At 54.9% G+C, this 15639-nt stretch overlaps 1 protein-coding gene across 1 annotated transcript; it reads right to left on the minus strand.

Moving 5' to 3' along the window:
- Positions 1 to 13415: 13415 nt before the first annotated feature.
- SOX2 (SRY-box transcription factor 2) lies at positions 13416 to 15146 on the minus strand. The gene has a single exon (XM_069792650.1). It carries the CDS (start codon positions 14456 to 14458, stop codon positions 13511 to 13513), a length of 948 nt encoding a protein of 315 aa, XP_069648751.1. The 5' UTR covers positions 14459 to 15146; the 3' UTR covers positions 13416 to 13510.
- Positions 15147 to 15639: the final 493 nt, after the last annotated feature.

Genomic DNA, 15639 nt, shown 5'->3' on the forward strand with positions numbered 1-15639 from the left:
TTTCAAAGGACCGATCAAACGAGTTGGAGAGTAATCTACATTAAAGTCCGGATGGCAGTGTTACAACATGCACCTGCAGGGTATTTGCTATCCGTGCCCCTTACAGAGCTACAAATCACCATTAAAGAAAGCTGCTTAAGCTTCCTCCTCGCTTCTAGAAAGACTTACTCGGGCTCCTTCACTTTGATATTTATACATCTTGTTATTGATAAGTGTGGGGCTGTTCTGCGCTCCCTTCCCCCTCCCGGACCGTCCCCGGGCACTTTTGCACCCTTCCCCCCCCCCGGCTCCAGGCGGCTGTTCAGGGAGCCCGGCCCCACGAAAGACACGCGTGGGCGTGGAGTTTCCCCCCCCACTCCCACCCGCGGAAACCTGCGAGGTAGCGGGCCCGGGATAAGTTTTATTTTCTTTTATTTATCTAGTTTCCCTCCCCACCCCCCACCCCCGCAGCCGGCACGGCTCTCCCGGGCGGGCGCTGTCACCGGGGAGACCGGGGCAGCCCAGGCCGCATCGGCACGCTGGATGTCCCGGCAGATTTTCTCACAGTTGCGGGAGGCGCAGACATGGAAATGAGCTCATTAGGGGGGGAGTGGCAGCCGCCCCAGCCTCCCCCGCCCCCGCCCCAGCCTGGCCCGGCCCGGCCCGGCCCGGCCCGCTGCAGCCCAGGGCTTCGGGAGTTCTCTCTGCCGTTGATGGTTTGGGGGGGGGGGGGGGGGGGGAAGTCGCGACAGTTTCATCTATCGCTGCGTAGAGCCCCGGAGCGGGCGCGGTTAACCCTTGGCACGCCGCGGGGCCGCGCCTGCCGGCCGGGAGAGACCCAGCGACCCCCGCTCCCCCCGCGCTCCCACGGGCGGCATCCAGCCTGCGCGGTTCTCCCCCCGCCAGGTGATGTCAGCAGGGAAAAGTAAAGTTGTAAAACAAACAAACAAGCCAGGAAAGGTAGAACTACCAAAAAAAACCCAAAAAATCAAGAATTTCCACCCACTCGAGGAGAAAAAGGCTCACAGATCGACAAGGATTCATCAGCCGCTTCCCACGGCTGCAGGCAGGGCTGGCAACCCCGAGTCACTGAGCCTGGCTTTCTGTGTCGGGGAATTTCAGTGATCAGGTCTGTGTTTTCAATACTTCCCTCGAGTGAGTTCTTGCAAACGAACAAAACTGCCACCCCGTCGCAGGTGTGAGGCTGGTGCCCCCGGTCTTTGGGGCGGCGGTGCCCCGTGGGCGGCCCGGGGAGCCCCGAGGGACAGCACCGGGGACCCGCATCGCTGCGACGTGGCGGCTCCTGCCCCGGGCAGCTCTGCGAGCACCCCGGGAGGGAGCAGAAACGGTCTTCGCCGCGCTTGCTGCGGAAGAGGATTTAGCTAGTTTGTGTCAAAATATATAGGTATTGGGGGGGGGGAAGGAATAAAAGAAAAAACGCAAAAGGAGGGGGAAATATCCCGATTTTGGTGTATCTGCCTCATCTCTTGACACCCCCGGTAGCGATCCGCTGCGCGGAGGGCCGGTACACACCGCCCTGACCCCCCGCCGGCGGGGCGCTCAGCGCGCATCAAAGCGCGCATTGTTGGGGCTGGGGGCGAGCCGGAGGGCCGGGGCAGGGGCTCGGCTGGGCTGCCAGCTCCCTCCGCCAAAGTTTGCCAAATCGACTTCTCTCCGCGGAATTTCCCCGGGAGGGGCCGGCGGTGCGGGAGAGGGGAGCGGCATCCGCCGCCCCGACCGGTCGATCCCAGGCGGGTCGCTTCGAGCGCAAAGGGAAAAACCCGCGCAGAGCCCTAAACCGCGGGACGCTCCGCGGAGCAGCGCGCAGCCCGGGGGATCGGGCCGGGAGAGCGGATGCGCGCTGGGATGCGCGTCCCGTTCCCCCCCCCCCGGCCAGAAGTCGCGCAACTTCTCCCTCGGAGCCATCCCGGGGCGGGGGGGGATCCCTGTCCCCGCAGCCGTGCCACCCCCGGGGCAGGCTCATTGCTGGTGCCGCGGTGGAGCCGAGAGGGGTTGGGTCAGTTGGGCCGGGCAAGGGGGGGTCGGACAAGCAGGAGCCCCCCAGGGCAGCGGGTGGCACACAGAGGGGCTCCGCCGAGGGGCCCGTCTCGCCGCCTCCCCCCCCCCCCCAGGGCTGGCAGGCCCTGGCACCTTTCCTGCCGCGTAACGGCGTGCGCAACTTGCAGTCGCCTCCAAACTGTTGCAAAACAAACCCCCGGCAGGTTTGCAGCGCTGGCAAGAAGGTGGCGAACCGCAGCGCCGAGAGCCCCAACCCCGGCCAACCCCCCCCTCACCCCCCGCCGCCGGCCCGACAACCCCCCCCAGCCCGGAGCGAGGAGCGAGCGAGGGGCGAGCGCGCCTTGGGCCAAGCACTAATTTGGTGTGTACGCTTAAGCCTGCCATGTGAAGTGCTGTATAGCAACGAGGGGAAAGGGGTGTATTTGCGCCTGGAAGATTTAGGTTGTTGCTAGGATGTGAGAACAAAAAATCTTCAATAAGTCGGGGAGGGGGGGAGGACGGGGCAGTGGGGGAGGAAGGGGGGTTACAAGGTTTGTCACAGGGAAAAGTGCAGACATCTGCTGGAACTTCCATATCTAAGCTGTTCATTTACAGAAGCCAACTTCTGAAATCTCCACAATTAGATCTGCATTGTTCTTTCTCAACAACACTGCCTAGAAAGAAAAGGTCTTCTCTGTCGGGGCCAATCCAACGAAGCGTTTGACGTTATTAAATAATAAAGCGATTGTGATTTACATTGTTGTTCAGAAAAAGGGCCAATTATCCACTGTTATGTTGCCATAAAGATCATATTAACTCGAATTAGTAATCAAACAATATGCTAGCGTTAAAAGTATAGAGAGGACAACGCGACTGGTCTTGTTGCATCCTCACTTTTCCTTGTAAAACCAGAAGCATAAATACACTTGAAAGAGGGGCAGAAACTTCATCCTTAACGAGAAAAAAGTGAGAGAGGTACCAGCGTTTGTGATTAATGGTCCCCCGTGTCGATTGTTTTCAATTAATTCAAAGCCACGCAAATCTCATATTGATTTTTCTGTTTACAAATTAATAATTCTGCCGAATATCGCTGGAAATGTTCCACAACGCTCCGCGAATCGGGGCGATTTTTTGTCGTTGTAAGGTTGGGTTTAGGGTTGGGATTTGGGGGGGCTTTTTGTTTGGTTGGTTTTTTTTCCAGAGTAATGTTTTTAAAAGGCGTTTGAGTTCAATCCAAAGACGAGCCTCACCGCCACCAAAACGCAAACCCAGCCGCTTCCTTGCACTCCAGCAAATTTCCTCTGCCATAATCAAATAATTATTTTTTATTAAAGCAGTTATTAGGTTTATAACTCATTTGCCACTTAAATTTGTGCAACCAACCAAGGCGATCTAAATAGGTTTGAGTTGCCCCTTGGGTCCGGGATGTAAGCGGTAAGAAGGAGGATTAATTATGGGTGTGTGCAGCAATAGGACACAAAGGCTATCAAGTAGCGCGGGGAGAAGAAAGTGGGAAACCCGGAGCGGGGAGCAGCGGCGGTTCGCACCTCCTTCTCCCGGGGGGGGCTGGCCACCCTGCGCACACCCAGCCCGGGGGGGGGACACCGGAGCAGCCCCCCGGCAAAGCCCCAACTTTCCTGCTTTTATTAGTAAGCAGCAACGGGGCGAAGGTGGGCGCTGGGAGAGCTCCAACTTGTTGGCAGTAAATAAGGCGCGCTCAGGTGAGGATGCTCCGGCGTGTTTGAAAGGTCCCGAAAACAAGTGTAAACGAGCTGTATGTTTCGTATAGGCGCAGCGATACGATCTATTCTCTCCTATGTAGACAAGATCCGTTCTTTGTGCGCGGGATGACAAGATCTGACCCCTGGAAACGTGCTCCAGGCACGCACCGGCATCTGACTCTTATTTCTAATGTCATTTATTGCCAACACGTTCTGTTATCAGTTGCGGGGGGGGGGGGGGGGGGTTTACTCGGAGCTCAGGTAATAACTGGTTAGCTGTCAGCTTCTCTCGTTTAGCAGTACTCAGGCAAAGAATGGCTTTGCCAAACTGTTCCAGGAACTGATGCTATTTGTTACCACGATTAGGGGAAAAAAAGAACTTTCACAGTAACATGGGTTTTTATAAGCAAACGCCGAGCAATTTTCCTCAGCGCAATGCATCAGCAAGTATATCCAAAAGAGCTTAATCTACTTCTTGCAGGATAGGTGCAAGAGGAATCAGCGAGGGCTGCTCCGGGATGCCATGAAAATCCCGGCTCATTGGCTTGGCCGCGATAGGACGAGGCACATTAAATGCGAGGCGGAGAGGGACAGAATCAATCAGCCCCCTCGGCTGAGGAGTGAGCCCTCGCTCTGGAAATAATTTCGAATAAAACTTGAGTAACCAAGTGTAACCATCGAGCTTCCTCGGAGCAGATCGTCGGGGGGCTGGGGGGGGGGGGGGAAGTGACAGAAATAAGCCAAGAAAAACCAATCTGGACCGAATTCATAGGAGCGCAAAGTTTTTATCCGTGTATAAGGATAATATATTAAGCCAAAAAGGAGACAGGTTATCTCTAAACAGGATTAATATGCGTTCGTGTATAGGATTAGACCATCTCATCCATTTAAAAACAGTGTCTCTCCTCCTCCCCACACCATTTTATTATATATATTTAAAAAAAAAAGAAAAAAACTTTCCCTGTTAGGAGCACTTGGAAAACGCGTTTTATTAATCGAGAGCTTTTTTTTTTTTTTTCCCCCAATCAAATGCAACTGATGGCCCTGAATGAGCCGCCTTGTGAGGAAACGGGCCATTTTTTAAAACCTGTGATCAAAACAGACCTGTCTTCAGAGAGAGCACAGCAGATTTAAATGTTGGTCAAAAGGAGTCACAACTGTTCATTAAAAGCAAACCCTAACTAGTGCTAATGTATAGCCATTTTGTGAGCTCAGGACTGTGGAAAGAGGCGAAAAAAGTCTGAGAGTGTGAGCTGATGCCGTGCTGGCTGGCAGTGTGTGGTCTATTGTAGGGAATGTGCTTTTTCCACTGAACAGAGAGCCCCCCTCTTTTATTCCCCAGCTCTACTGCACCTGCACTGGATCAGGGAGCTACTGCCATTCACCACATCAACAGAGAAGACATCTCTGACAGCACTCAATTCATTACATTTCTTCCTGCTTTTCAAACCAACACACAAAAAAAAAAAAAAAAAAAAAAAAAAGAGTATTGCCAATCAGTGCCGGGGGGGCAGGGAAGAAATCTTACAATACTTTATATTCGCCACTCATTTTGGATTTCATTAGTCGGAAAACTCACTCCTCAGCCAGTTACAACTTTTTCTTTCTTCCTTTCTTTCCTTCGGGGGCTGCTGGAAGCAGGAGCCGGGGCGAGTGCCATCTCCCTCCCCGCGGCCGGGGGCGGCTTCGCGCCGGGCCCCCGCAGCCCCGGCGAGCAGAGCGAGGGGCCGAGGGCGGGTGTCCCCAGGAGAAAGAGCTACAAGTTTATTCATAATTCATGGTAGCAGAGCAGCCTGCTCTCGGGAGACGGGGAGAAAGAAACGGCCAAAGAGACCGAAGTGTCCTTCAGCATTTTTTTGGGGGGGTGTTCCCGTGGGTGCCCGGGCGGGGGCGGCGGGGCAGCGCTGGGGGCAGCGGCCACCGCGGGGAGGGGACGCGCCGGCCCCCTCCTAAGCCGGGGAGAAAGTTGTTATCGGCGAAACTCCCCGAAAGGGACTCCGGGGAATTTCGGGTTAGTTTGGTTTCTTGGAGAACCGTTTTGCAGAAGCATTTGCAAGCGAAAGAAACCGAGCCGAGGGGGTTAGATTCTGGTATTTGATCTCGCCGGATCCAGACATCTAATTAGAGTGGCCTCAGCGACTGAAACGGTGTTAATTCCCATTGTTCCCCGCTCAGATCCCTTGGCCCTCCACCGCTGGGCTGCTCTCCTTTTCAAAATCCAAACCAAGAATCTTTCTATTTGAAACAACGGCAACCAAAAAAAAAATTTTATCTATATTTCCCCCCTTTCCGGCTCATTTTCCTCTATCGCGAGCAAAAGCAAACGCTCCTGGGTATTTTTTCTCAAGACACTGGCAAAGAATCACACCCCCTCAGTGGGATCTCAACAGAAAGAAATCACAAGGAGCTCTTGCCTACCTGAAAAGTAGGAGGAAATCCGATTGTCTGGTTTCGGGTGTAATGTGTGTATCGATAAGGAAGACACAGCCGTCTCAGAAACGGGACCCAATTAATCTATGGGTTTCTTTACATCACCCCCTGTTCGGATGTGTGCTTTGGAAATATTGATTCATGTGACAGGAAAGTCGCAACTACGGTGTGTGCATAACATGGGGAGGACACGGAGCGAGAACCCGCAGCAACGCAAACCCCACTCGCGGGAGAGCCAGATTGCTTTTTAAGCTAAAACTAATAATTTCATAACTGATTCACATTCAATCTGGCGCCGGTGACGTCACGGGGCATTAGCATACGAGGAGGGATGAAGCCAGTGTGGCTGGAGTTGATAAGGTGCCTCCTGAGGAATTCGCTGCTTGTTTTAATACATTAATTATTTCTCTGTCTTCCGCAACTTTTGCAATTTGTAAGAGCTTAAAGGAACCATCATTCCAAGAAACGCCAGAAGGACAGCTTGGAGAGCTTCTCCCCTGGCACCAGCACCCCTGGCAGGAGCCGGGCAGCCGGGGGCAGCGCGGGGACGAGCCCCGAGCGCCGACCCCCGGCCCCGGCCCCGCTCCCGAGAGCCCCGGCTCCCGCCCTGCGCGCAGCCAGCCGGCCCGGCCGCCCTGCAGAGCACTGCGGGGTTTCGTTCCAATTAAGCTGGACCCGGCCCCGGGTGTCCTTACTCGCCCGAGTAAGTTCCGCTTGCCCGGCCCGGCCGGGCCTCCCCTAGAGCCAGGGAGCCGCCCGCGGGAGGGGAGGGGGGTTTGCAGGATCAGGCCCGCAGCCTGGGATATGGCTGGGGCGGGGGGGGGGTCCCAAGGGACCCCTCCGGAGACTCTGCAGAGGCCTGTTTCTCTCCAGCGCCCAGTGGGATTCCCCACCACCACCCCCCTCCCGTTAATCACGACTTTCTGCAAAAAAGCGCCCACATTACGTCATCAGCCCTAACTGCTGCGGAGATGATGGGGTCATCGAGGTCCCGGGGCGGGGGAGCCCGCAGGGGGCCGGGCCTCCCCTCCCGCTTTCCCCGGGGCAGCGGCCCCGGGCGCGGGTCTCCGCCGCCTGCCCGGGAGCGGGGACACATCCCGGCCGGGCCGGGCCGGGCCGGGGCAGCCCGCTGCCCGCTGCTGGGCTCCCGAGAGAGGGACGCGCTTTGGGGAGCCCAGAGGACACAGCTCAGCTCCGTGCCCCGGGGCTGGCAGGGCTCCCCCGGGGTTTGCTGGGGTCCCGCTGCCCCCAGAGCCTCCGGGAACCGGCGGCATCGCCCATTTGGCCCCACCGAGCTCCGCCGGGCCCCGCGGGAGCGGCCTGGCTGTCCTCCGCCCCGTGGGGTGCCCCTCAGGGACACCACCCCCCCCCCCCCCCGAACTGTGGGTCCTCTCGCTCGTCTATGGAAGTCACCGCCTTGGAATAACCGCTCGGTGCCCTAGTCTGAAACCCTCTTGGAGGGAGGGAGAGGCTCTTTTATCGGCGGGGGGTGGGGAAGGGGATGCAAACAAAACGCATAGAAACCCTAAAAGAATTTTAAAAGGAAAACTTAGGAGAAAAAAAAAAAGAAAAGACATAAAAACACGCTGCAAAAGCTCTCGTGCATATGGCAGAGGTCCTGCGAGGCGGCACGCCGCCCTGGTTCCCGCAGCCGGAGTTACCGGAGACAAACTCCGGGACAAACTTCCCCGGCCCGGCCCGGCCCCGCTCCCTGCGCGGCCGCCCCCGGCCGGGACCCCTGAGCAGGGGCTCTATCCCCCCCGCCCGGCCCTCCTGCCAACAGGGGCTTCAGCGGTGCGGGCCTCTCCTGCGGGAGAGCCGGGCCGGCAGGGCCGGACCTTCCCCTTGCCGTGCAGTAAGTGTCCGAGCCCGGCTCTCTACCGACCTTGCTAAATTATGAGGAAAAATTACAGCTCGTTTCGGCGCGCCCCCTCCCCCCGCACGCACAGGCGCACACGGCTACAAACACACACACACACGCTACGCACACGCTACGCACACGCTACACACACTCTACACACACGCTACACACTCACACACACGCGGGGCTCGGCCACAACAAATCCGCTGCGTCCTCCAGAAGCGAAGCTCAAAAAAATCATCACGGCAAGGTTTGGGCTTTTGCTTTGTTCCCTCCCCTCCCCGCTCCCCCCCGCCCGGCACCTGCCAGCGCCGCCGGCTCCGCCGAGCTCCGAAGCGCGGAGCGAAGCGGGCAGCGCGGCCGGGCAGCGCGGGGCCGGTCCCCGGGCAGAGCCGGCCGGGCGCCCGGCGCGGTGCCGACCCCGGGGGACGGAGCTCGCCCTCCCGCCGTCGCCCAGCCAAAGGTGCAGCTCCGAGGATTTCCGTCCCTGGGTTCCTTTTCTTTTCGGCTCGCAAGGGAAACAGCCCCCACACTCACTTCAGCGCCGTACGTCCTCGCCAAGTGCACTGGTTCCTCAAAAGCAAAACAGCACCAAAGTTCTTGCAGTTCCCCGTGCCGTCGTCAGAAAAACTGGTTTTAATTACCAAAACTAAAATAGCGGTGGTGCTAACTAGCAGGCGATCAAACCGCAATCAAACTTCAATCTCTGAGCAGTTAGCTATAAACTGTCAGCAATTGAAAAGTAAACCTGGTGCACACAAAGGCTCTGTTTAATTTTCTTGTTGTAATGGCTCTAAATGAGGACCCCATCACTATGCAGTTAAGCGGTGTTGCTTGTCCCCCTGAGGCGCTGATCAGTTCTTTTTAATGTGAGAAAACTGGCAGCTCGAAGCCCGTCAATGGAGCTCCCACAACAAAAGTCCTGAAAAGCTGAATGAATTGGGTTTGTAATTACTGCTTCCCTCTCCCCCCTTGCAGCTTATCTCTTATTCATTCAACATATATTATTGTCACCTAATCGCACACTCCCAGCATTTTTTTTTTTTAGTATCTACTACTGCGGACATGTTTGTTGTAGAAATTAAACAAAATAATCCTCCCTTCTCTCGCCCCCCCCCCAACAACAAAAATGTTGAAACGCCAGTGTCAGGCGAGGCTGGCTGGCGTTAATAACGCAAAGACGAAGCTCTCCTGCCATCTGAATGTCAGCATTTTGCATATATCCTCGGAAATCTCGTACGCACCCGAAGCAGGCGTTAGATTTTAATATTTGAGTTAGATCAGGATTTAAATAACTGAAGTGTATCTAATCACACCTATCAGTAATGGGCCTCTTTCTTTCAGTGGGACCTGTATAATACACTACTTACATTGCTGAGCTATCTACCTCCTCTTCGGAGACAGATACACAGGTCTGCTGCCCGTTGGGGACGAGGGGGAAGCAATCTTGAGAGAGACCACGCTGCTGCGGGGACCACCGCCACCCCCGGTGTCCCACACGGCACCAGTGGGCACCTCAAGGACTAAAAATATATTTTTCAGCCAAAAAATGCCTGCTGGCAGCCGGCAGCCGCTCGCCCCATCGCTGCCCGCCCGCGGGCTGCAGCAGGGGCTGCGAGGCAGAGAGCCTCTCCCCAGGTCCCCCACCGCAAGAAGCTGTCGGTTGCAGAAATAAGTACAGCTATTACAACCAAATCTACTAACAGTCTAAATAATTAATTGAACCATTGCTCTTTGACCCTTGGAAAGTCCAGTAGGGACCCGTTTGTAGTAATAATACCCCCGAATGAGCCCTTGTCAAATATTCATTTAGTGGTTAATGTGAGCGATTTCCCCCTGGGACAGTCTGTAATACCAGCTTCCCAGCTTTGGCAAGAAACCCTGCTAATCTACCTCTCCAGTTCCGCAAAATATTTTAACACCCCGGTCCTTAAAAAGCCGTAAAAAAAAAAAAAAAATCACAGAGGAAACTATAATCTTATCCTTGGGTTCATTTCGGCTCTGTAGAAGGTTAGGGAAACATTACACTGGCGCTTTTGGACGGAGCATCACCCTGGCTATACAGCACACAACAATTCACTAGAGGGAAAACAGGGAGAGCCCAAAAGGTCTTCAATAACCCAAATAAAAACATATCCACGAGCTCTGCTACACATTTCAGCTGCCATAAACGAAAGCCCAGGATAATGGCTTAGGTGTAAACGGGGCTATTGAATGCGTTGAATTTAAAATTAGCAGTGGACAATGGCGTTCCTCCAAGTAACACTTTAAAAATAAAATCGTTCAGCTGTACGTGTAAAATGCTCTGGGTTATCCTCTCTAAACGGATAAATGGATGGATGGATGTAAGGAATCTGGCCAAGGTAGATCAGGTTTCAACCACATATATTCCACATCGTACTCCGAAATCTAAGCTTAAACAAATTGCCCATATAAAAAGTTGCTGAATTCACTAAGCCTGAATATGTGGCTTAGTGCCTTTTGTTTAATGGTATTAGCTCGCCTTCTCTATGCGAATTGCAAAAGGACCAACATTCCCAACTACCCCCCTCGAATATTTTAGTTAGCACTTCAAAAAGGAGGCCAGGTTTTATTGCTGTTAATTGGCTAAGATTCGCTTTTAAAAAATGGAATCGCGATATCGATTGGGCTTTTATTCCTGGTTCTCTTTTCCCAGCGAGGCGAGCGGGGCTGTGGGCTCGTTACCACGTGAATAATCCCCAGACGCATTGCAAACGCTCGCAGCTCTGAAAAAGAGTATTTTACTCGTTGCATTAACGTAAAAGAAATAGAAAAGCTTGGGAATCTGCAAGAATTGCTGCGTTGCCCAAGTACCGCGACGGTGCAGAAACGAAAGGGACAAAGGGAGCTAAACTACAAAACCAGGCAGTGAGCAAAACTCCACATCTCCTAGTCTGGCAATGTTAGTTTTCATCTGGACACCAGGCTTCAAGGATGGAGGCCAGAACTGAGTCTAGGAAATAGCACTACCAAATAAAAGCCACAACCAGCCAGGTAACTTTGGGGGGGGGGGGACACGGGGACGGGGACGGGTCCCCTGCCTTCTTCCTCCCCGAGCAAAAGCGAAATCCAGTGACCGACAAGAAATCCTAGAAAGAAAAGCTGAGCTACACTTGCCCCCGCTCCGCAGTGCGCACTTTGTGCCTTGCCTAAGCCAACCATCACATCCTTTCCTTGCCATGCCCAGCACGCCATGAGTAGAAGACACGACCAGTTTGCAATCACAGTGCCCCCAATTTCGTACCCGTTTTTTTGGTGTTGTTTTTTTTTTTAAATTACTATTATTAGTATTTGCATCTCCGCCACGCGCGTTTCCCAAGGGAAACCGCAGCCGCGTTAGCAGCACCAAAGAAACAGTGGGGCTTCGTGGGGAGGAACACGGGCTGCCGCGGCGGTTGCTCGGCTCTGCTGCCCTCCGGCCCCGGCCCCGGCCCCGGCCCCTGCCCTGCCCGGGCCGCCGGGCCGAGCGCGGCCGCGGCCGCCAGCGCGCAGCAGCGCGGAGCCGCGTCCCCGGCAATTGCGGTTACAACTGTACAAAGTAAAATTCTACCTGGCACGGATGGCGGATCTCTCCTCCTATTTGGCGGGCGCCACCGCTTCTCTTTGGGGCTTGTGACCGGCTGCAGAGAGCGTCCGAAACGGGGCTACACCGCGCTGGCAATTTAAGAAATAGGATTCAAGAAAGAGCCGTGATAAAGCGTGAAAGTCTCTGGCGTTCGACCGGGTTTGTTTGTTTGTTCGCTTTTCGTTGTTCCTTACCTTTGCCCGGCCAAGCCCCCCCCCGCCCCCAGCTCTCACCTCCTCCTGCGCTGCCCGGGAGCCAGGAGAGGAAAGTTTGGGAAGTCCCGAACAAAGGCAGGGGGGAGCGCTCGGCCCCCCTGCCCACGCCACGCCGCGCCGCCGCTGCGCCCGCCAGGCCGGCCGGCCTTACGCTTCCCAGCCGCGAAAAGCCGGCTCCCCTCCTGCGTGCCCCCGAGGAAGAAGGCACCGTCGGGAAAAGCGAGAAAGAAATGAGCTGGGTATGCAAACGAGGCGGCCGCTCGCAGTGCCCCCGGCCCGGCTGCCGCCTCCGCGCCGGCTCCGCGCCCCGCCGGCCCCCGGCTCGGCCCCGCCGGAGGCAACAAGTGGGCAGAAGCGGCCGAGGCGGCCCCCCCTCGGCCCGGCGCGGCCGCCTTCCCCGGGCAGGGCAGGGAACCGGGGAACGAGCGTCCGGCTCCGCGCTGCCGTCCCCCCGCAGGAGGCAGAGGCAGTTACTCCATTACAGCTATCGTACTTTCTCTCTCCCTCTCTCTCTACGGACCTAGAAAAATATGCGTGCGTTATATATCTCGCTGCATTAGTTATCGTACTCGGCTGGCTACGGTGATACCTTCTACTGCGTGAATTATTGAAAAAACCTCTTGCGTTGCAAAAATAAATCCAAGACTCAAGCGGAACTTCAGTGTCCATATGTCAAAAATTTATTTATCTCAAACTGTGCATAATGGAGTAAAAACTTAACTTGAATATGTACCTGTTATAAGGATGGTATTAGTTCAAATATATACATGGACTGTCGGCAGACTGATTTCAAATAATACAGAGCCGAATCTTTAAAATACAACTACGGAAAATGAGAAAAAAAAGAACTTAAAATATCATCACAATAAATTTACAGAAATATTACAAACCATAAGAAAATATTTCAAACACAGTAATTTCAGGTTGGTATTTTTTTTCTTTTTTTTTTTTTTTCTTTGAACAGGATGAAGTCTGGAAACAAAAAGTTATTATAAATTAACAAACGGCGTGTGAACCTGCATGGCAATTTTTGCTTTTTAACAAGAAGTAAAAAAAAAAAAAAAAAATTTAGTACAATCTAAACGTTTGCCCTTTTACAGCAAACCAAGCCCATGGTTCGCAAGTACTCATCCTACCTTTTTTGTCTTTTGTACAATTTCTAAAACAATTTAAATGACCAAATGCTGTAAAATAATTTCCTCTCCTCTCGCAGCTGCTATAAATTCAGCTGCCAAAACCACAATGCTGCAAGTAGACTCTGTTTTTAAAAAATAATTGGCAAATTCGCGAGTTTGGTTTTTTTTTCCCTCCTCTCTATATTACCAATGGACATTCTGATTGCCGTGTTTCTCTTGATAAATACTGTACAAAAGTTGCCTGCAAATATTAAAACATTTTCCTCTTCGCTCTTTGAGTCTAGCTCTAAATATTATTGGTAAAGACTTTTGCAAACTTTCTGCAAAGTTCCTACCGTTTTCACTAGAACTTTTTAAAAGTTTTGTGTAGTTGCTTCCCCTCCGAGATCTATACAAGTTCCTTGTCGGTTTAATTTCGCCCGCGCCCCCCCCCCCCCGCCCCCCCGCCCCGAGTTTTCTCTGTACAAAAATAGTCCAAAAAAAAAAAAAAAGTCCAGAATTTCTAATAAAAGTTTTTTTTGTTGTTTGTTTGTTTTGTTTAGTTTTCCTTCCCTCCTCCCCCCCCCCGCCCCGGCCCCTTTGTCTTACATATGTGATAGAGGGAGTGTGCCATTAATGGCTGTGCCAGGAACAGGTGCACTCTGGTAGTGTTGGGACATATGAAGTCTGCTTGGGGCAGCTGGTTCTGGTACTTCAGCACCTGGTAGATACATGCTGATCATGTCCCGAAGGTCCCCAGCTTGGCAAGGAGCCCTTGAATGAGACGAGGAAGTGACTACGGGGGGACTGGAGCTGGATTCCGTCTTGACCACCGAGCCCATGGAGCCCAGGGCCATGCCCGGGGTCCCTTGCTGGGAGTAAGACATGCTGTAGGTAGGCGATCCGTTCATGTAAGTCTGCGAGCTGGTCATGGAGTTGTACTGCAGGGCGCTCACGTCGTAGCGGTGCATGGGCTGCATCTGTGCCGCGTTGTGCGCGTTCAAGCCCGGGTGCTGCGGGTAGCCGAGCTGCTCTTGCATCATCCCATAGCCTCCGTTGGTCCAGCCGTTCATGTGCGCGTAACTGTCCATCCTCTGGTTCACCCCAGCTCCCAAGGTGGCCCCAACCCCTACCCCGGTCGTCATGGTATTGGTGCCCGGCGCCAGTAAGCCCCCTGGCAACGTGTACTTATCCTTCTTCATGAGGGTCTTGGTTTTCCTCCGGGGTCGGTATTTATAATCCGGGTGCTCCTTCATGTGCAGAGCTCTGAGCCGCTTGGCTTCGTCAATGAAGGGTCTCTTCTCCGCCTCGGATAAAAGTTTCCACTCCGCCCCGAGCCGCTTGCTGATCTCGGAGTTGTGCATCTTGGGGTTCTCCTGGGCCATTTTCCGCCGCTGCCCGCGGGACCACACCATGAAGGCGTTCATCGGGCGCTTGACCCGGTCCGGGCTGTTCTTCTGGTTGTTGGCGGCCGAGTTGGAGTTGCCCGTGCCTCCCCCCGAAGTTTGCTGGGGGGCGGGAGGTTTCAGCTCGGTTTCCATCATGTTGTACATTCAAACTACTTTTGCCTGGAACCAGCCTCGAGCGGAGAAGCGAGGAGCAGCCGCGGCGAAGTCCCAAGCCGGACTTTTTTTTTTTTTTTTTCTTCCTAGGGAGGGGTAGGAAAGGGGGGAGGGGGACTCCCCAAAACCACGCTTGGATCAAGATCAGGGTCTTCCTCTTCGCCGATGGATTAATAATGCTAATAACTGCTATTATTGCCGCCGGAGCCTGGATTTTGAAAAACTTCTTCTTCCTCCTTTTTCCCTTTTCTCTGCCTGCCGCTCGCTCTCTCTCTCTCTCTCCACCTCGGTCTTAAAGAGCCAGCAAACTACTTTCCCCCCTTTTGCAAACACACGCACTCTCTCTCTCTGCCTTGACAACTCCTGATACTTTTTTGAACAAGTTAATAGACAACCATCCATGTGATGGGGGCTTGTCAGGGAATAAATGCGTTCGCCCCGGCCAATCAGCGCGCGGCGGCTCCGCCACTGAGGACAAGTCTCTACCCCTGGTTTTGCATGAAACGGGGCGGGGGCTCGGAGCCGCCGGGACGGCTCGGCGGGGGAGGCGGGCCCGGAGGCGGCCCAGGCAGCCACTGGGAAGCCTTTGTAGCTCCCCTTCCAGCAACAGGTCACACACGCCTTTTGGAGGAAGTGGGTAAACAGCATTGTTGCTACGTGGGGCTTTTTTGGGGGTTTTGTTGGGTTTGGTTTGTTTTTTTGTTTTTTTAGTTGGTGTTGGCTTGGGGCTGGGAGAAGCCATGGGGGGAGCGGAGCGGGAACGGTCCGTCCCCGTCCCCCGTCCCCCCCCCCCGTGGCCTCCACCCCCCTTTGCCGGCGCCCCTCGGGACGGAGGGGCTGCGCGGGGCCCTGCGTGTGCGCCGCTCGCCCCGTCCAGGCCGGGCCGCCGCGGGCGTGGGGTCCCCGTGAAAGCGGAGCCCCCGGCCGGGTCCTGCGCCGCGCCTCTCCCGTGCCGCCCGGCAGCCCGCCGCCGCCGGGGAGCCGAGTTGGCAGCGCGCAGCCCGGGGAGAGGCTGCGCCCTCCTCCCGACCGTCCCCCGGGCCCCGCTCCGTTCCGGTCGTGGCACACACAACGCCAAGCCCTTCCCTCCGGCCTCGGAGGACGGGGGGGTGTCCAGTGCGAACACGAGTCCCCCCAAATGCCATCCCTGCAGAACACAAAGCGGGGCGGCA

This window comes from Haliaeetus albicilla, chromosome 9 (assembly GCF_947461875.1).
Source record: "Haliaeetus albicilla chromosome 9, bHalAlb1.1, whole genome shotgun sequence".
NCBI classification, from domain to species: domain Eukaryota; kingdom Metazoa; phylum Chordata; class Aves; order Accipitriformes; family Accipitridae; genus Haliaeetus; species Haliaeetus albicilla.